This window comes from Leptodactylus fuscus, chromosome 11 (assembly GCF_031893055.1).
Source record: "Leptodactylus fuscus isolate aLepFus1 chromosome 11, aLepFus1.hap2, whole genome shotgun sequence".
Classification (NCBI taxonomy): Eukaryota; Metazoa; Chordata; class Amphibia; order Anura; family Leptodactylidae; genus Leptodactylus; species Leptodactylus fuscus.
Window position 1 is genome coordinate 66,140,034 of NC_134275.1, and position 24,114 is coordinate 66,164,147.

The 24,114-nt window shown below is 43.4% G+C and overlaps 1 protein-coding gene across 1 annotated transcript in view; it reads right to left on the reverse strand.

Moving 5' to 3' along the window:
• Nucleotides 1-4,879: 4,879 nt before the first annotated feature.
• SLC9A6 (solute carrier family 9 member A6) overlaps nt 4,880-24,114 on the reverse strand; it is a 34,823-nt gene continuing 15,588 nt past the window's right edge. The window contains exons 4-16 of the mRNA XM_075259289.1: nt 22,828-22,904; nt 22,594-22,706; nt 20,530-20,635; nt 19,987-20,128; nt 18,309-18,414; nt 17,708-17,796; nt 16,339-16,452; nt 15,150-15,261; nt 14,738-14,891; nt 13,483-13,513; nt 10,828-10,907; nt 9,763-9,868; nt 4,880-6,378 (exon numbers count right to left, since the gene is read on the reverse strand). Of these exons, the coding sequence (XP_075115390.1) occupies nt 6,121-6,378; nt 9,763-9,868; nt 10,828-10,907; nt 13,483-13,513; nt 14,738-14,891; nt 15,150-15,261; nt 16,339-16,452; nt 17,708-17,796; nt 18,309-18,414; nt 19,987-20,128; nt 20,530-20,635; nt 22,594-22,706; nt 22,828-22,904 (1,488 nt within the window). The 3' untranslated portion in view covers nt 4,880-6,120. The remainder of the gene's footprint in view (nt 6,379-9,762; nt 9,869-10,827; nt 10,908-13,482; nt 13,514-14,737; nt 14,892-15,149; nt 15,262-16,338; nt 16,453-17,707; nt 17,797-18,308; nt 18,415-19,986; nt 20,129-20,529; nt 20,636-22,593; nt 22,707-22,827; nt 22,905-24,114) is intronic.

Consider the following 24,114-nt stretch of genomic DNA (forward strand, 5'->3'; position numbering starts at 1 on the left):
GATTTGACACCTGCGCACACTAGTTTACATGGGGTCACACCAGTGTCTGGACTCCATTATCAGGTTTCCATCTTCTGCATGCAAAGGTGAGACTACGATTCTGCATGGAATCAAATATAGTTTGGGGAGGGGGGGAGCCATTATATCTAAATACACTGTAAAGCTCTACTCAGACGACTGTGATGCACAGCGGCCATGATAAAAGGGACATTTTTTATGGCCGGTTTACATCCATTCTCATATATCCCTCATAAACTTGAGACTATTAAGGGATCCGGGAAAATGGGCAAAACTAGGACAGGCTCGCAATAAAACAAGCTGTCAAAAAAAACTATGCGCGCCAACATATTTCTGTTCCAAGTATATACCTCTATCTGGGGCAAGCAGGGATAATACTATCAGAAAGCAATAAAAACGGACGCAAGACACATAAATGGGCAGCATCAGATCTAAGGAGGCAACAGAACGCATCCGCCATTTTGTTCTTGATGTACTGTTTTCCTAAAGCTACCGCGAATTGGTGGAAACCAGCGGCCTTCATTTACTACACCCTCCACCCTAGAGAGGAGCGGGATGGAGGTGTCCAGTGGCTGATTCTCTACGCTCAGCATAGAGGACAATTGAGATTATATATATATATATATATATATATATATATATATATATATATATATATACACACACACACATACATACACTGGCTGCTTAAGTTTTTCAAGCAATGACCATCAGTTTAAAGGCCCCACATTGCAGAAACTCAACTTTTTTTTGTTGCAGATTTTGTTGCTTTTTTTTCCGCTAAAGCCAAAAGTGGATGGAGCAGAAGGTAGAAGTATAAGTACTTCCTATACACTCTCCATTCCTCTTGTAGCCATTCTTGGCTTTAGCTCAAAAAAGCTCAGCGAAATCTGCAAAAAAAAAAAAAAAAAAAAAAAAAGCTGCTTTTTGTGCCTTTAAATAACTGAAGACAATTTTCCATCTCCACAAAGTACATAGAGGACGAGGCTTCACCATGAATGACATGACACTTACTGTATATAGTTTCATACTTATAACTTAAAAACCCTGCAAGTAAAAAAAAAAATAATAATTTCATTGCTAAAATGAAAAATAAAATCTTGCTCAAACCATGTAAACCATAGTCAGAACCCTCCCCTTCCCCATAGCTGTAGGATAGCACCTTATTGCCCGTCATGGAGATTTGGGTAAGACAATGGCTGTTGCGGTATTATCTTACTGTATTGTTGTATAGCAAAGCTGCAGCACAAGACCGTAGAGTATACATATATACAGATAATAGGGTTCTCTATGATTCACCGTCACCCACAGCAGGTCAGTATAGTGAACGGAGCGTGCGGAGTGCCACACTACCATTGGGAAAGTACTAATATCTCACTCAAGTTCAATGAGATTTGTTCTGTCGCCCATTAACATCCATTTTCATCAAATCCATCCGTGTCCTGTTATTTTGGCAGTGATAATAATGTAGGTTACAGGACACATTAACATGTTAGCCTTTAACAGACCCCAATGGTAGTGTGAACCTAGCCTTACTCATGGCCCCATAGGGGAGCAGAACAGGGACAACTAGAGGCGTTCCCTACTAAGCTATACATAGAGTCCTATCTTTAGGTAAGCCAGTCTAGAGCAGAATGATAAAGCATTTTGCGAGAAAGGATTGAATAGAACGTCTCTGCTCATTCTGTGTGGTGCTAGTCAGTGACTAACAGTCAAACAGGGAAGCTTGTGAATAGGACTGCCCATTTGGCATGCAAGGCATAAAAAGTCACATTTTTTGCAAAAAAAATTAGCAAATTTTTGCACTACCTTGGCCAGGGTGTGCAGGGTCATTGATCCTCCCAGCTTTATCATCATTTAAAGAATGATGCAGAAAGTCTATGCCGGTTATGAGCTGCCATAGATTCCCTTGCAAGTGCATGACCCTGCAGAGGGTGCGCCTTGTCATATAGGAGCTGCACCCTCCACCAGCACTGAGGTTATGAGGACTAGCGTTAACACCACCCTTCAGACATCTCCCAATTGAATATTTTAACATACACCGATATATCTCCTGCTCTATGACATGCTATCTGCAGATTAGACACAATGTTTAATGTCACCATGTGCCTCGATGCCATGTAGGCCTCTGACCAAATTATTACGCCCTGTACACTTTAGATTTAGCTGCCTCCAATTTTGCCTGTACCTATAAAAAACATTTAGGATAAGGGCACAAGGGGTTGGGACCTGCCGGTGGCAAAAATCAGCAGGTCCGGCTTTTAACCTTTGCATTCCAAATGTAGAAAACTGTGGCCAAACACGGAGCAAGAATTAATGTGCAAAAGCCACAACGTGAGACACGGTGTTATAGGTTTTTCTGCAATGTGTAGATGGGATCTCTCTAATTCCCATACATTGCAGTAGGGTTGCCACCACCAATTCCGCAGTGGCCACATGTGCCCCTGGTGTGTACGTAATGTATCGAGATAAGGTACCGGTCAGGATCATACGTACCACTAGTCCAGTAGCCAAAGGACTACTCCATAGTGACACAGGCTGCCACTATACCAACAGATATGACCGTTGCTAACAGCAGAGACCTTCCCATTTAGATAAGGCCTCTGTTATAAATGTGGTTACTATAAGAAGACAATGGCTTAGGCAAATATTAACAGCACAAATGACTAATAGGAAATTCCTCACGTCTAGGACGTACTCGGCCAGTATAATACACGTATGCTATAATACTGCTAATAGGGCTACAGATTGTACCTAGAGCGCACTACTCGCCCTAGGTACCTGCCGCTACTGGACGTGAAGGTGAGAATAGAAAGTCAGATTATTCTCAGACTCTGAAACTAAAAGAAGAAAATAAAGATGAGGATTTGCTTCATCTTCTGTTTTAATACATTAGTGCAATCTCTGGCTACATGGCCATGAAATACAATAGTACCAAAAGAGACGCTAATGCTTTTCTACTCCTGTAATAACGCTTGCTTAGGGATTAGGGCTCAAGCACATGACCACACTAGGCCTAATACATTTTCAACAGTACCCATGGAAGTCTATGGGGCACTACCACCCCTTTGTATATCTTCAATTTTATATGGAGGTTTTTGTTCGTAGTCTGTATTAAATAAACATAGAAAATAAATTGTGCCATGTTACATCAGATGCAACACACAGGGCCTAAGGCTATGTTGCAGGGACTCCTTTCCATACTGAACAGCAGAGTGATGGTTCTGCTGCAGGGACTCCTTGTCGTGTGGAGAAGGCCTAAAAGAATTGTTCAAGTTAAAGGGAATGTCATCAGGTACCGGTATGTTGTTTAGAGTCAACAGGCTCAGAATAGGTTAAAAAAAATTATACCTGCTGCTCTGTCCTACTTCAGATCCTCACCACATTTTGACCCCTTTCGGCACACAAGAGATGACTCCTGTGTCAATAGGAACAAGTAGAGAAAAGAGAGACCTTGGAACAGGTTGGACAGGAGATCCGGAGGGGAGTATTGGACTTGTATTATTTTTTTTTAACAGATTCTGAATCTTTTTAAGACGTATTTGACCTGTTGGACAACCCCTTCTCTATTCGCAGAGGTACTGTACAAAAGGAGATAGCGTGAGCGCCATAACCCCTCTCAAGAAAAGTTAAGAATACTAGCCGAGCAGGGATAATACTACTAAGGATTACTTCACTACACAACGGACATCAATACATTTTGTAGCAATACATTCTAGCGCAAAAAAGTCTTAAGCCGTAAACAAAGTGAGAATAAAAAGTTGAGAGAATAAAGAATAAATCCCCCCAAAAAACAGGAGAACAGTCGGAGCTACAGCTTTCCTATTTCGATAGCCATATGTTTAAAGGGACACCAACCATCAAGTTTATCCATATTTGCCAAGATGAATGTGAATGGAGAGGTCGGGTTAGACAAAGGTTTCTCTGGGGTTCAGCGAGTCCTGATCAGGACGACCTGTGTTTTTTGCAAAAGAAATTGCAAATGGGTTTTTGGCCTTCTCAGAGATGCTTTGCAAGTAGTATCGGAGCCAAATTGTAGAACTGGACAAGAAGTATAGAACGTATTAAAGCTTATTTAAGGCATGAATGGCATTAAGGACTTCCCAGTAGATGAAACATTTTTTTGGGGTGGGGGTTCTTCTACAGTATTATGGTTGGGAAACACTGGACTACAGCTTGGTGACAATAAAGCTAGCCATACATATAAGGCAGTGATGAGCAAAATGCTTAAATGGCGGTATTTCAGTCTACTCCTCCATATACATGCTGGCCCAGCTTGGCATGTGTCCTGAATGGGGAAGGGGGGAAAGCCCAAACTAAAAAGGATTGGGAAAGATCTGCCATTGGAGGATAGGTAGGAGGTCTCCATATATAGGACACTACGTTCACACTTAGAGTCTAGCAAAAATCCTGGATGAAAAAATCCTTTTACATCCAGAGAGGTCTGTAAAAAAACATAACAGACACCCAATGGATCCCATTATAGGCAATGGTGTTATTTGGGTTTTGTCAAAAGATGGATAGTTTTTCATACCATAAGAACAGGTACCCCGAACACAGACGTGCACTCAAGTTTAAAGGGATTCTATCATTAAAATCACATTTTTTCTCGATTACACATAGGAATAGCCTCAAGAAAGGCTATTCTTCTCTGCGCCGCCATTTGGTAGAAATCCCGGTTTTCGTCCCCAATGCTGCGAGAGAAATCTCCAGCACCGCCTCCATCCTCTTCAGTAATGGCCTCTCTGCGCGTTTTCTTCCAGAGCTAGGTTCAAACTTCTAGGCCTCAGGCAGAGGAGACTGCGCATGCCCACCCATTTTTCTTGTGTCCGCTTACACAGTAAGCTGGTGTAAGCGGCCATTTTCTTGTGACCTGTGGGCATGCGCAGTCGGCTCTGCCCGAGGCCTAGAAGTTTGAACCCAGCACTGGAAGAACATGAGCAGAGAGGCCATTCCTGAAGAAGATGGAGGCGTCGCTGGAGATTTCTCTCATAGCATTGGGGACGCCCCCAGTGCTGCGAGAGAACTCATTTGCATACAGAGGAAAACCGGGATTTCTACGGAACGGCAGCGCGGAGAAGACATCTAAAGGTAGGAGAAGAATAGCCTTTCTTGAGGCTATTCCTACGTGCGATCAAGAAAATAATTTGATTTTAATGATAGAATCCCTTTAAGATGCTACTGCATAAAACCTACAGGTTCTGCCAGGGCACATCTAAAGTGTATCACAAGCTGAAGCCCTAAATAAGATTTTCCCCCATAACCACAACCTTGACACATCTCCAAAAACATTCCCATGCATCGTTCCTTGGATCCCCTTCTAAAGTGGCACTTGCAAAGCTGTGTACTTTGGGGTTTGATGGCCTCTTCTATAGATAGCTGAGGCCTCTCTCCCAGGATTTTCTACCAACCTATAAGAGCTAGATGGGGTTTCACAATAGTTGTGCTGCGTTTCGACAGCCTCCTGTGGAATGTGCATTTAAAAATAAACTTTGGCTTGGAAATCCTTTTCTTAAAACACGTTTTGGCTGGAAAAAAAAAAAAAGCTGAAAATTTGCTCTTTTAACTACTAGGGAACAAAACAAAATGCAAGAAGGAAAGAAAAGACCGAGAGAAAGATGGAGAACAAGATTTTGGCTCGAATTAATAGAGATGGATCACCATCGGCTGCCAGCAGGACATTACAACAAATTATACAACAAACGCCACGGACTGGCAGCCCAACAGTGAAGATACAAAAAAAAAAAATTTTAAAAAATAAATCACCAAACCCCCTCCCCCGTGTAATATTTCAAGTAACTTAAAGAAAACCATTGGCAACTATCTGGGCCGCTGTACCCGCCATAGAGCATTGTGTCACCACCATACATTTTTTGGATGGTTTCACGTAAAGTGCAATCAAACAAACATGGAGCTTGATGTTCGCTCGCAACATCAAGATGAAGAGTTCCTTCTGATGCCGTATAAATAGCGTTTATACAGCCCGAACAATGGGAGCCATGCAGTAGGTAGTACAACATATCGTCATGATTAAAAAAAAACACACAAAAAAAATGTTATTGGCAAAATACACAACTCCTTCCCCCCCATAAAAATTAGGAACTACATGGGGCTTGGCTTTCTGGTGACTTGCAGGTTTCCTGGAGTCTCACATTCTTCCATGACAAGACGGGTTCCTCTTAAAATGAACTCGTGGTCCCCACAAGTAAGCTCCTGATCAATGCCGTCCTCGGAGGGGTTTCCTATTCCTCTCCTGGATACTGCAGGTTCTGTACTGACCGTGGTGTCACCGTAGGTTAGGCTGATGTCCCCGTCATTTAATATCAGATCTGAGTCGTCATCCTTTAGCTGCTCCTGGTTCTGAAATAGGAACCATAACACAAAATGAGCGTATGGTGAGAATAAACATACTGAACCTCCAACCGTATTTTGTACATTAATTGGATGAGACTACTAGGTTCATATAAATGCAACTGTGTGGCCTTAAAGGGATCCTATCATTAAAATGTGTATTTTTCTGACAAACCCGTAGGAATAGCCTTAAGAAAGGCTATTCTCCTACCTTTAGATGTCTTCTCCGTGCCGCCGTTCGGTAGAAATCCCGGTTTTCTTCGGTACAAAAATGAGTTCTCTCACAGCACTGGGGGTGTTCCCAGTGCTGCAAGAGAAGTCTCTAGCGTCGCTTCCATCTTCTTCAGGAACGGCCTCTCTCCGCATCTTATTCCAGCGCTGGGGTGAAACTGTTACGCATGCGCAGTCGGCTCTGCCATCAGGCCTCAGGCAGAGCCGACTACACATGTGTTCAGCCATTTTCTCGTGGCCACTTACCCCAGTTTACTAGGTAATTGGCCATAAGAAAATGGCCGCTTACACCAGGCGGGCATGCACTGTCGGCTCTGCCCGAGGCCTGATGGCAGAGCTGACTGCGCATGCATAAAAGTTTTTCCCCAGCACCGGAAGAAGAAGCAGGGAGAGGCCATTCCAGAAGAAGATGGAGGCGTTGCTGGAGAGTTCTTTCGCAGCATTGGGGACACCCCCAGTGCTGCGAGAGAACTCATTTGCATACCGAAGAAAACCGGGATTTCTACTGAATGGCGGTGCGACATTTATATGAAGACATATAAAGGTAGGAAAGAGTTTCCAAGTTTATTCCTATGTGTTATCGAGAATAAATGTCGTTTTAATGATAGGATCCCTATAATACCCCCACTGCCTTGGGGGGACCTTTGTTTCTGCCCAGTCCTTCAAGTTTCACATTCTCAACACCTCTTATCACCTCCAACTCAAAAGCATCCATCACATCTGCTCTATCCGCACCTCCGAAACTGCAAAAATGCTAGTCCTCACCTCCCATATAGATTCTTCTCTGTGACCTCCCAGTGAATGACCTTGGTCCCCTCCAGTCCATCCTCAATTCTGCTGCCCACTTAATCCAACTAGGCCAACCAAGACATTGTGTAAAGTTCGACTCAACAGAATTAGACACTTGTAAAAATCTTGCGCAGTTTAAAACATTCTAGTCTAGGTCTGTGCCGTGTAAAGCTTAGACAATATTACATTATCTGCCCAACTGGGCGAGCTGTGGCACCTACAGCACCAGGTGTCCGGTCCAATATTAAAGGGGCTATGCAGTGATGGACACTTATCCCCAATCCATGATGTCCGAACATTGGGGGCCCAAACAACAGTGATCAGGAGGAAGAAGGACCAATAAGTTCGGTAACAGATACGGTAACTTCTGCAGGACCGTTCCCTTCAGTCCTTTCAGGAGAAACTTTGCTTTGTATTTTGCACAGTTAATGCCCTCACTGATGCCCCAATGACTTTTTTTTTTTTTTTATGTAGATTGTGAGCCCCATATAGGGATCACAATGTACATGTTTTTTCCTATCAGTATGTCTTTGTAGAATGGGAGGAAATCCACACAAACACGGGGAGAACATACAAACTCCTTGTTGACTCTGCTGCAGTGCTAACCACTGAGCCACCGTGTTGCCCCGATTACTTTGTAGCCATCATCATGCCGACACAGTTTAAAGAAATAGACGCTAAATTCTTATCGGGCAGCAAAGATTTATTTTGTTTCCTTAGTTTTCATAAATGAGGTCTAAATGGTTTCCTGTGCCTAAATAACAAATCACTGACAATAACAGGAACCGCCGGTGTGTCACTGCCTATTCCAGCTACTTACAGACTATACAGTGTCAAGTGCCACACTTCACAGAAGTAAACGCTATTTGCCAACACTCGGAGTCGTAACCGCTGCCAGGTCTCTAGGGCTAGCAGCAAGTGTCTCATGACTGCTATACACAAGAAAATAGTGCGCACTCCCTTGTTATGACTATTAACTAGAAGGTAAAAGAAACTTGCAGGCACAGACCACTATATAGTAACCAACCACCTGTACAGACTACATGCATAGCTAGCAAAGGGGTGTTGGGGAGGAAGTCCTGAACCCTTCACGGGCACAGCTGTCATTCTCATTGTGGCCCACTAAGCAGGAGGCAGAGTCGGACATTGGAGTACCTGAATTTTTCAGCACAGGATGTGCTGCTTCTTAAAGGGGCTCTATCAGCAAAATCATGCTGCTAGAGCCCCACATGTGCATGAATAGCCTTTAAAAAGGCCATTCAGGCATGATAATGTTATATTAAACGACCCCTCCGTTTTAAAATAATACCCTAAAAAAGAATATGATAATCATACCGTATCGTGCACGCTGGGCGGGCATGCACGGTCTGACATCTCCTTTAGCCACACCTACATCTTCTTTCTTCTTGCAGTGATGTCCTTGGGTCCCGTCTTCCTCGTCTACTTCTTTCGGCGTCAATGCTTGTAATCCCACACCGGCACAGTAGCAGGGGAACTGAGCATGCTCAGTATGCTAAGCTCCCCTGCTACTGCTCCGGCACAGGATTACAAGCAATGACGCCGGAAGAAGAAGACAAGGAAGACGGGACCTGGGGACATCGCTGCAAGAAGAAAGAAGATGTAGGCGTGGCTAAAGATGACGTCAGACCGAGCATGCCCGCCCAGCGTGTACGATACGGTATGATTATTATATTCCTTTTTAGGGTATTATGTTAAAACGGGGGGGAGGGTTAGTTTAATATAATATTAGCAATGCCTGAATGGCCTTTTTAAAGGCTATTGACGCATATGTGGGGCTCTAGCAGCATAATTTTGCTGATAGAGCCCCTTTAAAAGGGCTTAGTGTACATGACTTGGTCTGGTTTATTAGGATAGTAATGGCTGACAAGGTGATCTTCCACTATTTCTTCTGGTGGAAATTCTCAGTCTGCTGCTTAGAGAGAAGTAATTTGGCAAAGCCTCTTAAAAAGGTCAAACATTGACTTTTAGGGTAGTTCCCGCCAACAGGTAACACTAAAGAGGCAGCTTTCGCCTTCCTGGATGTAAGCCTACTAAAAGACATAGGTAACACCCAATGGTATAAGACTACAGATGTCAACAGACAACCCTGACCCAAGTTTGTTGCTGGTTAAATCACTTATGATCCATTGGTAGAAAACTCTTTTCATGGACATAATGTACTTATACAGTCTATGCCGCAGAGCTTCTAGACGTGCCTTTCCTTCTCTTGGATCCCTAAAAATCAAGCCAAATTGGCCTAGACAATAAAACACCTCCAAGGGTCCCCACAAACTAAAAACCCAAAATCAGGTGTGAACCTATGGCCTATATCAAATCAACTTCAGTGAGTAACCATACGCTTGGCCATCTTACCTCATAGGCTTGAGGACTTGTTAGGCATCTTGCAAGTGGGCCACAACAACTGGGAAGTGTAGCGGTGAGGGGAGGTCCACTGTGGGTTAGCAGGGGTTTTAAATAACTAAAAAAAAGGTTAAGAAAAACTGCAAAAAAAACATTTGTATCACAAAGGACTTAGACTTATAAAACCGCATTCTTCTATTGTAGGTTACTTTCCCAAAACTGAAGTACTCTCATGCTTAGGAGTTGACCAAATAAATTTAACTATGTACAGTACTGTGCAAAAGATTTAGGTTGGCGTGGAAGAAATTCTGCAAAATAAGAATACCTTTAGGCCCGGTTCACATCTGCGTTCGGTATTCTGTTCAGGGAATCCGTTTGGGGACCCTCGAATGGAAACCTATACACATTAAAAAGCGGTTAGCTGAGAAACCACACGGACCCCATAGACTATGATGGAATCCTTGTGGCTTCCACTCGGCGTCCGCACGAATCATGTCCCCATAGACTATAATGGGGTCCGCTCGGCTTCTGCATGATTCGTGCAGACGCCGAGCGGAAACCACACAGATTCCATCATAGTCTATGGGGTCCGTGTGGTTTCTCAGCTAACCACTTTTAATTGCGTATAGATTTCTATTGGGAGGGGGGGTCCCCAAGTGGATTCCCCGAATGGAATACTGAATGCAGATGTGAACCACGCCTCAGAAATAGAAGTGTTAATTTATTTTTGTCAATTAACAAGATAAAGATGTACAAAGGGGAGGTCAACGATTGACAATCCTCCAAAACCAGCATCTCTCATACTGTGTTACCTTACAAGGAGGCCAGTGGCTTTCCATTTCGGCTAACAGAAGTGTTCCTTGCTTCACCATTCCCAGATACCAAAAATATTCCACCCCACTTGCAAAAATGACTGCGAGGATTTTGTTTTGCCACTTCTCATTCACCTCCTTATATCAAGACATTAACCCCATCAGCGTGCAATGAAAAATTCTCGTCCTTCTTCTAAATGAGAGCAAATAGGATCTTGGAACGATAAGGAAAGTGTTAACCATATCTTCACGAATCAAAGGATACTTGTGATCAAAGTTATACCACAGTCTAAAAATCCAGGCGCTCTCCGCTTTGGTACTTCTCCGTTCATTCTCTGGAATTCCCTGTAATGACAAAGGGTTAATAACGCAACATGGAAATGACTGTATGTGGAGCGAAGCCGCCCAGAACCGCAGATAATACGACCAGGAGGAAATATCATTTTATCAGGAATGGCGTGAAGATTAGGACTGATGTAACGCACATATGACTTAGCACATGGCGTGCGGGGTCAACAATGACGGCTCCTGGTAACAGAGGGAGGGGATTTGTTTGAAATTCAGCTACAGTGGAACCGGCGCGGGAATTTTATTACTCATTTTACCAAGGAAAACTACAGGCCGATCCTGCTGACAGGCTCCCTTTCACGTACGGTATATACACTATATATTATATCCCCCCACATGTAGATTTCTATATTTAAAGTTTTAAGCATTTTTCGGATTCCTTCAGGGAAATGTTTCCTCTTCTCACAGGCGGAGCCGTCTGCCCCTTCTACAGCTGCTAGCAAAGACTTTCCTGGAATCTGCAGACACGTACATGTGTGCCATTGTCATCCCTATCAGATTACACATCTTGCCTTGTTATTTGATCTTAGAGAAACAAGGGGGCGCAATGTCTGTCAGTTTAGGGAGCCACCTACGCAAACACATTAAGACTCAGAGCTTTAGTCTGTTTGCATTGCTGAGGCGTTACATCACAATGATGCTAATCCGCTTTTACAGTAGATTTCTACGCCGTGCTGTAACGTCCTCTTGCTTCGGTACCGAAGGTCTCTGTAAGTGTATATTATTAATGTACATAGCTAGATTAATATTAAAACAATTAAAAAAACAAAGAGTTAATATAAATAAGGGATCGGTATCCTTCGGCGCTCCACGGCGAGAAGGGCCATCTCGCTTCTTTTTCCCCAGCTACTAGCTAGCAGAAAAAAGAAGCGAGCGACCCCCATTGAAGTCAATGGGAGCTGGTTTCGGCAGCAGATTTTGAGGTGGATTCCGCGCCAAAATCTGAAGCCAAAAAACTCAGTGTGAACAAGCTCTGAGGAATACATTGTAGCTCAGCTCTGCTACACTGTTTCTGTAGATCCCATTCACCTCTATAGAAGTTATGGATTAGAGCACAGAGCAGACGTGCCCAGCTGTTCCTGTAAGTACTGTCCAAGGGATTGGGTTTAGAAGCAGTTACTTCCATATCAGCAGTTATTTGCCAAAATGGAAATAACCCTTTAAAGCTGCTGTATATACACCTTACATATGGCTTCTGGCAGCCAGATGAGCTACATGGTGCACAGCCCAGATATCAGACTCCCACCGATCACATACTGATGACTTGTCCTGTTGTCTCCACTATCTAATACCCCTATGTCAGACATCACCTTTAAAAGTCCAATACGTTTGACTCATCTCTCCCCAGATAATGAATGAAAAATATCCATCTTGTTATGCAGCAATATAGGAGAAAGGGATTTTCTTTTTCTAAAAACAGAATCACTTCTCAATTCATCTATGGGACTGGCAGAGATATCACTGTGCATGCGTCACTGGTACTTCATATACTGGGATCCTAGTTCTGAAGGTTCGTCTGAGTAGGTTATTTTAAAGGGATCCTATCATTGGTTACCCTTTTCTTCTCAATAACACATAGGAATGGCCTTAAGAAAGGCTATTCTTCTCCTACCTTTAGATGTCTTTTCCATGCTGCCGTTCGGTAGAATCCTGTTTTTCTTCGGAATGCAACTGAGTTCTCTTGCAGCACTGGGTGTGTGCCCAATACTGAGAGAGAACTCTCCAGCGAATGCCTCCATCTTCTTCTGGAATGGCCTGTGTCTTCTTCTGTCCTGGGTTTCAATCTTCTAGGCCTCAGACAGAGCAGACTGCGCATGCCCGGACCACAAGAAAATGGCCGCCTACACAGTAAGCTGGTGTAAGCAGCCATTTTCTTGTGGCCTGGGCATGCGCAGTCTGCTCTGTCTGAGGCCTAGAAGATTGAAACCCAGGATGTAAGAAGGCTCAGGGAGAGGGCGTATCAGAAAAAGATGGAGGCGTCGCTGGAGATTTCTCCTGCAGCATCGGGCACGCCCCCAGTGTGGTTTGAGTGCTGAGGACGCCCCCAGTGCTATGAGAGAACTCATTTGCATACCTAAGAAAACCCAGATTCTACCGAACAGCGGCGCAGAAAATTTATCTAAAGGTAGGAGAAGAATAGCCTCTCTTAAGGCTATTCCTACGTGTTAGGGAGAAAAAAAAAAAAAAGGGTATCATATGATAGTATCCCTTTAATAAATCCATTATTATGCTGTGGTCAATGGTGGAAAATGGACAGGAATTGAGGGGTCATTGTGCCTCAGATTCCTCTTCCAGCAGACTATTGGCTTTCCACAATGATAAGGCCCAATTGATGGGCCTACTCAGCGGGGAGTCTCACGCCTCGGCCCCTGCAGCTGAATCAGCTTTGGCATCTGCGGCAAGACCAAGCAGGATGCTTCTTTTTTCCAGCTTCCTGCTCCGATCTCTGCCCGCCATTGAATACACCTACACCACACACACCAATACCAGAAGAGAATATTCACATCAAACATAGTCCATTCAAGAGAATAAAAACCCTACACAACATTACTATCATGGAAATTATATTTACCGCTTGGTCGGGGTCCGCATCCACGCCCACTCTGGAAAGCAATACAAGATACGGTTATATATGTAAAATCATACACAATCTACAACAGAGGTCCCCAATATACTCATAGGTACCCAGCACACATCCATCCACTTTTGCCTCATATAGACAGAGAAGGTTCACAGAGACATTGCCAAGCCCTCTTTCTCTCTCCATAATAGACAGAGGCTAATGCTGGTGTGAATAAGGTCCTACATGCAGATGTGATCTCAACCTGAGTGACTGGCTCCAAAACTATTTAATTGAGAAGACTAAGGAAAGATCTAGCGCTGGACTTAATACTTCCCAGCGGGGAATTTTAGTTGACGAGTATGGATTGTCTGATAAAAGCGATAAAGCGACACCTAGTGGTTAATATGTATTTAACAGGCTGGAAAAGTCCATTTATGAAAAAGCCAGTCGTGCACACTTAGAAAAAATACATTATTAGGATCACAGACATGCAGCATTACTGGAAAGGAGGCAGTTTTAAAAACATATCTGATGGTACCCATGCACATCACAACCGTCCCTGTGTCACATTTCATCCCAGTCGGATGAAACGGTGTCCTATAGCATTTACCTAAACCGTTATATACTACTGACTATATTATGATATATATATATTATGATCGGTGATATTGCATCAGCTGTTTGGGGCCACATCTGACACCAGTATACACCTGCATAGGCAGTCAGCTCCTTGCCTTGTAAAGTGACCGTACACCAATGCTTCACCTCAACTACTAAGGATGGGCCATAAATAAAAAATTACACCACCCCCTTTAAAACAAGTTATATGTTCCCTCTCCTTACCCTCGGAAACAGAGAATTCTTTACAATGTTACATACACAGTCCCATCACAGTCACTACAAGTTTCTTAACTACCCTTATTACTCTGATGCCTTCCCCTTGATAGTATTCTTCCATAGACTTGTACTGCAGCACTATGGAGCAGCAAGGGAATTGCTATTGTTCCAAAGTGGTAAGCAGCAATGCATTTATAGGGTCAATGGTGGCATCTAGGCAAGGAAGACACAGAACACAAGATATGCCACAAGTGACCCCGACCTATCTGCGGGGCTGGGTTCTAGGATATGCTGGGCTCTGGTGAAAGCCTCCCTTTAATTCTTGTTGAGAAATGTGAATTTGCACAGTCTGATGAATTCTAAAATGTTTCTAATTGGATACAAACATGACAGTATATAAGAGCAGTAAGCACAGAGAGATCCATACCTGATATGTAAACATGATAACATTGGGGTTGTGCCGCCTCCAAATACCCATACAGTGAAAAACACTATTAGAAGAGTAGTTGAAAACATCATCTGTCTAGCATAGGTCGCGGTGTCTCGAATAGCCAAGGCAAAGGCCATCGCTCCACGTAGACCTGAGGGAAGAGAAAGTAGTTATATAACGTAGTACCATTGTAAATATAGTGTCACTCTTCCTATAGGTTGTGGCAGATATTAGAGACAAGCTCTATAGGATACTGAAATAAGATCTGAGCCTGATTCCAATGCAATACATTACAGGGTCACGTATAAAGACGTCCCCATCACGTGACAGCAGATCAGCCAAGGATCGTCGGCTAATAAAGATTAGTGCCTTCACGTGGTCTTACGGACACTGTTCTTATGAGCCGTACCTGCGAACATCATCATGTGCTGAAAGTTGGAGCCGATCTTGTTTCTTCGCCCCAGGTTAAGCAAGAATGAAAGTGGATAAATATTGGCTGCTCTTCCAAGGAAGACTGCGATCTGTATGATGTCCATTAAGGAACTGATGCTGAAGTCTAAATATACTGTATAATGGGCATATAAAGAGGGGAGGGGGGGACAGAAAAGACATCCTATATAACTGCTGCTCCTACACTCTGCTACATTGTACACTGAGCCCTGCTAGGTTTGTAGATAAGAGGCTGCTAGTACACAGAATGAGGCAATAAATCAATTAGCCAGTAGGAGTCTTCTACTCGACCACCTTCTCCATAGAGCTCTGTATGTGAGGCTGCATACAGAGACATATAATGTAAATAAGCAGTCACATTGAAGATAAGGAGCAGGAGAACAGCTAAATATGTGGAGAAGGAAACAATCTCCTTATATAAGATATAAGTTTCTTGTATTCGCCTGTATTATTCATTTGTGAATAGAGGTTTCTAACAGGAGGTATGCTTTATTATTAAAGTGTAGCATTGCCCAAAGAAAATACTGTATGTTGCTTATAAATTCTGAAGTTTCAGGTAAGATTTCTGCAGGCTGCCATGTGTATGTACATTTACCTGTACTAGTCATTTATGAGAAGTTGCTTTAAAATTGGAGGTACACCTTAAGACTTCAGGTAGAAAGCTAAAGTTACAACTGGAATTAGGCTTGTCCAACTAGTATGGACTATAATGGGCTCTAAAAAAAGATGGAGTTGCACTTTCCTAATGAATTTCCCCATAGTGGGACTATTAAAGGATTATCTTATCTTGTTGACTAGCAAGGGTCACATCCTAAAAATATACCAGCAATGAGCATGTTGAGACAATCAGAAAATATGTATACAGATGTAGCAGAGTTAACCCAAACATCTTCAGCGTGAGAGCTTATCACAGAAGACAACCAAAGCCAAGGAAAAGTCACTGAAAAAGGTTTTTACAATAATGTTTTTTGTTGTCCAATAAGATATCACACTATAAAAAGTTTACATCTAATCTAATATATATATATATATACATATACACACACACACACACACACACATACACATGTACACACACACGGATATAGCAGTTAACCTGAACTTCTGCTATATGCACACAGACACATATACGTGTTGGCCAAGGATACGAAAGCTCCCAGAATGAATGTGACATTGAAGACGTGTTTCTGGAACGTGAACAGTGCAAGACCCATGTAGGAAAAGATGAAGTTTTCTGCCAAAAAATTCAAAAGCTCAAATAGCTGTAAGGAGAAAAAAAAAAAAATCAATTAGCATGGAACAAGAACACGTCCACATATAATGTTTAGTTTACACATTGTTCAGAAGATGTGGGCTTATCTGTGCCATTTTATTTTTTTCTCCTGTAGATTGTGAGCCCACATAGAGCTCACAATGTACATTTTTCCCTATCAATATGTCTTTGGAATATGAGAAGGAAATCCATGCAAACACGAGGAGAACATACAAACTCCTTGCAGATGGTTTTTTGCCCTTGGCGGGATTTGAACACCAGGACTCCAGCGCTGCAAGGCTGCAGTGCTGACCACTGAGCCACTGTGTGGCCCCTATCTGTGCCATTCTAGTAAGGCAGAACCTTCCTAAAAGTAGCCTGATAGACCCTAAAAATGTTGTCCAAGACTGTCAAAAATGTTACGTTCTTCTTAAACGGCACCACAATAATCCATCAGGTTCCTGTACTAGCAGAATGAAGTTGAGCTGCAACGCCGCACATACTCCATGGTCAAGTCTAATGATACATCAGCAATGTTTTTCCAATCCTAGACAGCTATAAGATACGGAGACCATCTTATAACAACTGGATCGCTAGAAGCCCCCCAAATGACAAATACATAGGACATTTTCAATCAATAGAATTGTAACAAGCGTGAAACATGACCCAGCAAAACGGAGTAAATTGCAGATTTGCTTTTACATGTAAAATGTGCTTCAAGGGTTATTCCTGTCTTGGCATTTAGGACTAGATCTACAGTATATGCAATAAAAGCTAGATCGGTGCAGACTAGAGATGAGCGAGTAGTATTCGACCGAATACCTGCCCTGCATCATTATTGGTGTAATCGGTCAAATACCACGCGGTAAACGCAGTAAAAATACGAGTCCCCTCCCGCCTTCCCTGGTGCTTTTTTACACCTATAACTATGCAGGGGAGGTATTCGATCGAATACTACTCGCTCATCTCTAGTGCATCCATATCTATTCCATGAATGGTCCCTGTTTGGTGTCACAAGTGAATGAGAGAGGGCTGCGCAGGGTGCGGGTGTCTCCATTCTATTGTATGGGATTTCTGAAAATAACCCAGACTGCCTGCTCAGGGGATAAATGGCGTCCTACTCTCTCAATCTCTATCAGGCATTTAAGGGATACCCTATTGATATACTAGTCATAAACAACAAGATGGGAATATCCTTGTAGAATGCATATTTCTATTTTTCAAATGGAAATGGGACTTTTGATGATGAAACATTAATGACCTACCTGTTTTGTCCGAACTTGGGACTCTGTTGATAGATTATTGTAGGTGTAATGCGCCTGAGTGATGCCACAAAACAGCACTGCTACAACGCCTGCAACCAAAGAAAATGTTATATGAAATGGGGTTTCAGGGCGCAGAGTCTCTCCCACTATTTAAGCCTCCCATAAAGGCGTCCACATACCTTATATAACATTTTTGTGCGCAAGGTCACTATGTAGGACATGAAGCTATCTTATTCCGGCTCCATGCACCGGATACTACGTGCGTTGAAGCAACAGTTAGTTCACCGCCCATCAGATATTTATAGCCTATCCTGGAGCACCCCATTAACTAGACAGTGCCAATAAACAGATGGAAAATTTAGGTCTAAGACTGACTTGATATAGATGATAGCACCTCCATCAGTCCACATGTTGGACCATCTCAGGACCCCATTAATGTAATAGGTGGGGGATCCACTGGTCAGACCCCCAATGATCTTACCGTTGCCGCCTATCCAGTGGATAAGGGATAACTTTGTATTATTGCATTACCTCTTTAATCAATATGGCTGTTTGTTATTGTCTGCAGTAGCTCTGCGGATATAAAAGTCGTCCAACCAACCTGTATAACCACATGCCTCAGCGAGAAGGAACGTGCTCCAAGACATCAAGAAAAACAAGCCAGTTTCAAGCAGCTGGAACTCCCGCAGCTTGGTGAATTTTGTGACGTGGAAAAGTGTTAAGGAACATTTTTAGGCCACACACATTGGCAAGCGTAGACAACAAGAAACTTTATGTTTAGGAGGGTGTTCCAGTTGTTATTATGTAACCTATTTAGGCACGGACCCCAGGGGACAGAAACGCCGCAGGAAAAATGGTGGCGTTTTACAGTAAGGGCAAAGTGGACGGGATTCTAGCGAATCACATGCCCACCTTGTGGTAAAAACAGCGGTGCAGATACACTGCAATTTCCAAAAACGGTACGGTTTTGGAAATCACAGCATGTCAATTATACCTACGGAAACACCGGCAGTTTCCCCATAAATATAACTATCAGAAAGTCTGCAAGTAAAATTCTGTGACCCTTCTATCTAAAGCGCTGTGGGAAGAACCGCAATGAGTTGCCACCATGGTTTTTCCCGCAGCGCTTTTTTGCTGTGGGATGTCCCTTGCGCCCTTAAACTTTATTATCAACCTAAGACCACCATCTACTGACAGATTGCCATGGTATGAACCTCCTAGACCCAGGCAGGTATGTAAATACGTAGTGAAGTAGCCTTAATCAAAATCTGTTAGCCTTGTCCTCTGTGCATGCCCAAAATGCCAAGGGCCACATTATCTGTAGGGTGTAACATGACCAATGACATGTTCAGTCCCTAATCAGCATTACACAGGACTGATCGATGGGCTATACCATTCTATTGAGTACATAGGGGGGTCAACTGCACTGATATAAGAAAGTATGGAAGCAGAATTTTAAAGGGATCCTATCACTCAATTTTTTCTAGGTACCACGTTGGAATAGCTTTAAAGAAAGGCTATTCTTCTTCTTCTTTTCGTTGTGTTCTCCACGCCACTGTTCGCCTACAATCCCCGTTCTTGTCGGAATGCAAATAAGCTCTCTCGCAGCGCTGGGGGCGGGCCCCAGAGCTCAAACAGCACTGGGGGCGTCTCCAATGCTGCGAGAGAACTCTCTCCAACACTGCCTTCATCTTCGTCAGCAGCATCATCTTCAGCCTCTTCTTTCGGCGGTTACGTGTAACTTCTAAGCCTCGGGCCTTGGACAGAGAAGACTGTGCATGCCCACAGGCCACGAGAAAATGGCTGCTTACAATACTGTGCAAGCAGCCATTTTCTTGTGGCCTGTGGGCATGCGAGGTCTGCTCTGCCCAAAGCCCAAGGCCTAGAAGTTACAAGCCACCGCTGGAAGAAGAGGCTGAAGATGACGCTACTGACGAAGATGGAGGCAGCACTGAAGAGAGTTCTCTCGCAGCATTGGAGACGCCCCCAGTGCTGTGAGAGAACTAATTTGCATACTGACAAGAACCAGGATTGTAGGCGAATGGCGACACGGAGAAGATGAAAGGTAGGAGAAGAATAGCCTCTCTTAAGGCTATTCCAACGTGTTACTCAGAAAAAAATTGTGCGTGAGTGATAGGATTCCTTTAAATATATGCATCAGAAATTTGTAGAATTTCCTATTCTATAAACAAATTAATTAAAAACTGGAATGCCTGATTAAACAGTAGTGTAAGAAGACCCGTCGTATTGGAGTAGACGGCCCTTAAAGACAAGGATATCAATGCGGTGAGCACTCCCGTGGCGGCTCCCATAGCAAAAGATCCACTGAAAACGCCCAAGAACATTCCCACCGACTTAAACATGGCAGTGATGTCAAACGTGTGGCTGTTGTCTCCTGCTGGCTGGTACGCAACTATTGACCTGAAAAAATACAGAAAGAGTTGTGAATTGTCTGTAGCATGCCATAAGAGATTTATCACATACATAAAGCACATGGCTCAGTATTTCTAAAAATATCCAGAAGATTCAGGCTAAGGCTAGAGCTATGGGGTAACATTGGGCCGCACATATCACAATCATAAAGGCTGTATTGCCAGTGGCATCTAATGTTAGTGAATATGGTCACACTATATGGTGGTCTCTCCCTAAGGAGTGACAATATCCCCCGAACTATGGTCACACAGGAATACAGCAGACGAAATTCTGACAATAGTCAGAACCCAAACTGAGTTATAAAATAACATATATATACATATACACACATACATACAGTACATACACATACATACACACACTTCCCTGGAAGGAACTAGACAACTTACGATGACAGAACTATGGCCACAGCATCATTTAGGACACTTTCACCAAAGAGAAGGGCGTACAGATCGACATCCACATGCAACTCGTGAAATATCGCCAGGACAGTCACTAAAACAGAAGGAAATAATACAATTGCAGAAAGTCATTTAACCACAAAATATCAGATTTGCAATATGTCACCATAAATCTGTAGATAAAACCAGAAAAAAGAGAGATGAAAGCAAAGACGTCATACAAGTTACAATTATGACTGGCTAAAAAACAGAAGGAAACATTAAAGGCCTTTCATAAGTGAGGAAGGAGCCAGAAAGGCTGAAGCCTCAGCAGACCTCAGACTAAGTAAATGGACAATCCACAGCCTATGTCAGATTATTCATGCAGAATACAGGGCGCAGAATTGCACAACATGTAAGCTAAACAGGGGCAACATAGTGGCTCAGTGGTTAGCACTGCAGCCTTGCAGCACTGGAGTCCTGGGTTTGAATCCTGCCAAAAACAACATCTGAATAGCAAAAGCAAATAGCAAAAGCCATATACCGTATTTTACGGACTATAAGGCGCACTGGACTATAAGCCGCATTGCCCATGAGCGCCTTATAGTCCGTCTCGGTTCATATATAAGGCGCACCGGACTATAAGCCGCAGTCCGGTGCGCATTATATCTTATTGAAAGCGGCGGCAGGCAGACTTTGCCAGCGGCCGCTTAACCCCCCGCGTGCCAGCCGCTTCTATTGGAAGCGCTCGGCAGGCGAGGAGGGGCTCTATCAGCAAAATCATGCTGATAGAGCCCAACCGTAAACGTTAGATTAAACTACCCCCCCCCCCCCCATTTTAAAATAAAATCCTGAAACAGAATGTGAAACTTACCGAGCGGTGCAGGGTGGGCGGGCATTCAGGCCTCCTCTTCCTCCGATGTTCCGTCCTCCTCCGGCGCTCGCAAGCTGATAATGGCCAGGGCACATGCGCAGTAGAAGCATTATGATATTGCGCATGCGCCCCGGCCATTATCAGCGAGCGCCGGAGGAGAAGGACGGAACATCGGAGGCAGAGGAGGCCTGAATGCCCGCCCGCCCTGCACCGCTGGGTAAGTTTCACGTTCTGTTTCAGCGTGACAGCAGGGCTGCCGGACACTTCCTATTCATTTCTATGGGAGCAGGCATGCGAGCGCTCCCCATAGAAATGAATGGACTGCTTTTTTCCATTCATTTCTATAGGGAGCGCTCGCATGCCGGCTCCCATAGAAATGAATAGGAAGTGTCCGGCAGCCCTGCTGTAACGCCGGCGTGTACGGCTGTGATACACGCCGGCGTTCGGTAGTGTGAATGCACCCTTACGGTGCCTTTTATGTATGTATGGAAGCGGCACGCAGTCTTTGCCGCCGCTTCCATCCATATATAAGCCGCACCGGACTATAAGCTGCACTTACGATTTCTGAGGAAATCGTAGGTTTTTATGTGCGGCTTATAGTCCGGAAAATACGGTATATATATATATATATATATATATATATATATATAGCTTAATATATATAAAAATACATAATATACACAATATATTATGCAGGACAGTACATACTATTGTGGCTTGGTACAAGAAAAAAAAAACTTTAATGAAATGAATAATGTCAGTAGGGTAAGAGCCTTACAGACATTACAGGGTTACAGGGGTTAAAATCCTAGCAAGTGCAAATGAGTAAAGTTAAACTTTAAAATACTCTTGGCAACAACTACATTAATATTCCCCGCACGGAGGCGACGTTTTCTTGTAGGTGATGTCCCATAGTAGTGAATACTAATGACCTGGCAGCTGAGTGAAAGAAACGATTCATGGAGTGACCAGGTAAGGGGACCTGAAAACCGGGAATCCCAGGTGAGCTGATATGTCTGGACATATACACTGCAAGGTTTAACCCATTAGTGGAGGTCTTACCCCCAGCAAGTCTGCCAACCAGCAGAATAAGAGGATCAAAGAACACAGGATCCCTGTTCTCATGATTGCCAGGGATCCTAACAATGGGACCCCCAAGACACCAGACCATACACAGTAGATTCAGCCCATGGATTTACCTGGATCAGTTGCAGAAATAATGGCTCCATAAAACAGGCAGTCAGTGAAGAAAAAATCTCCGTTTAGCGTTCCTATGACTTTCATTAGCTTCACACATCCATATAACAGAGCCCTGAGGAAATGAGAAAAACTATTTCATCTGCCAAAATATACAATATTTATTATGTATCTCCGTCCTAGTTCCACTAACATTTCATTTGTCTGTTCGTAGCCGGAAGCAGAATAAGACATACCCAATCATAAAGCAGGAAATCACTGTCCCCAGGAAGGCGTAAGCAAGAATCGAGCCCAGATTTCGGAAGAAATGTCTCTAAAGGGAATAAAAAGAGGGGTAATAGTCAATATAACGCTGGGGTTACACTAGTGTTGGCTGTCTGTTGTGGTCTATTGGAGGATAGAACAATGGACAAGTGGACACTAAGATCGCCGTCATATGCGGAGCCCAAGAAACCTCAATTGACTATAATTCATATAAATCTCTGCTGATTCTGGGATTAGGAGTCCAGTGGGCGGTCTTAAAGGCTAAGGCTCTATTCAGATAATGTTGTTACATCCATTTAATCTAATCCATCGGTCCTTCACCAAAACCATGATATAGATGGACAGAGGCCAACAGAAAGGGCAGGACAATTATATAGAACAGAGGAGCAAGCTAAACAGTAAGTGGAGCGTATTATACTATGTGGGAGTTATTAGGAAGCATTATACTGTATGGAAAGGAAATAAAGGACATTATACTGTATGGAAAGGAACTAAAGGACATTATACTGTATGGAAAGGAACTAAAGGACATTATACTGTTATAGGAACGCTAAGGGACATTATACCGTGTCAGGAACACTAAGGGACATTATACCGTGTCAGGAACGCTAAGGGACATTATACCGTGTCAGGAACGCTAAGGGACATTATACCGTGTCAGGAACGCTAAGGGACATTATACCGTGTCAGGAACGCTAAGGGACATTATACCGTGTCAGGAACGCTAAGGGACATTATACCGTGTCAGGAACGCTAAGGGACATTATACTGTGTCAGGAACATTATACCGTGTCAGGAACACTAAGGGACATTATACCGTGTCAGGAACACTAAGGGACATTATACCGTGTCAGGAACACTAAGGGACATTATACCGTGTCAGGAATACTAAGGGACATTATACCGTGTCAGGAACATTATACCGTGTCAGGAACACTAAGGGACATTATACCGTGTCAGGAACACTAAGGGACATTATACCGTGTCAGGAACGCTAAGGGACATTATACAGTGTCAGGAACATTATACCGTGTCATGAGCACTAAGGGACATTATACCGTGTCAGGAACACTAAGGGACATTATACCGTGTCAGGAACACTAAGGGACATTATACCGTGTCAGGAACATTATACCGTGTCAGGAACACTAAGGGACATTATACCGTGTCAGGAATACTAAGGGACATTATACCGTGTCAGGAACACTAAGGGACATTATACCGTGTCAGGAACACTAAGGGACATTATACCGTGTCAG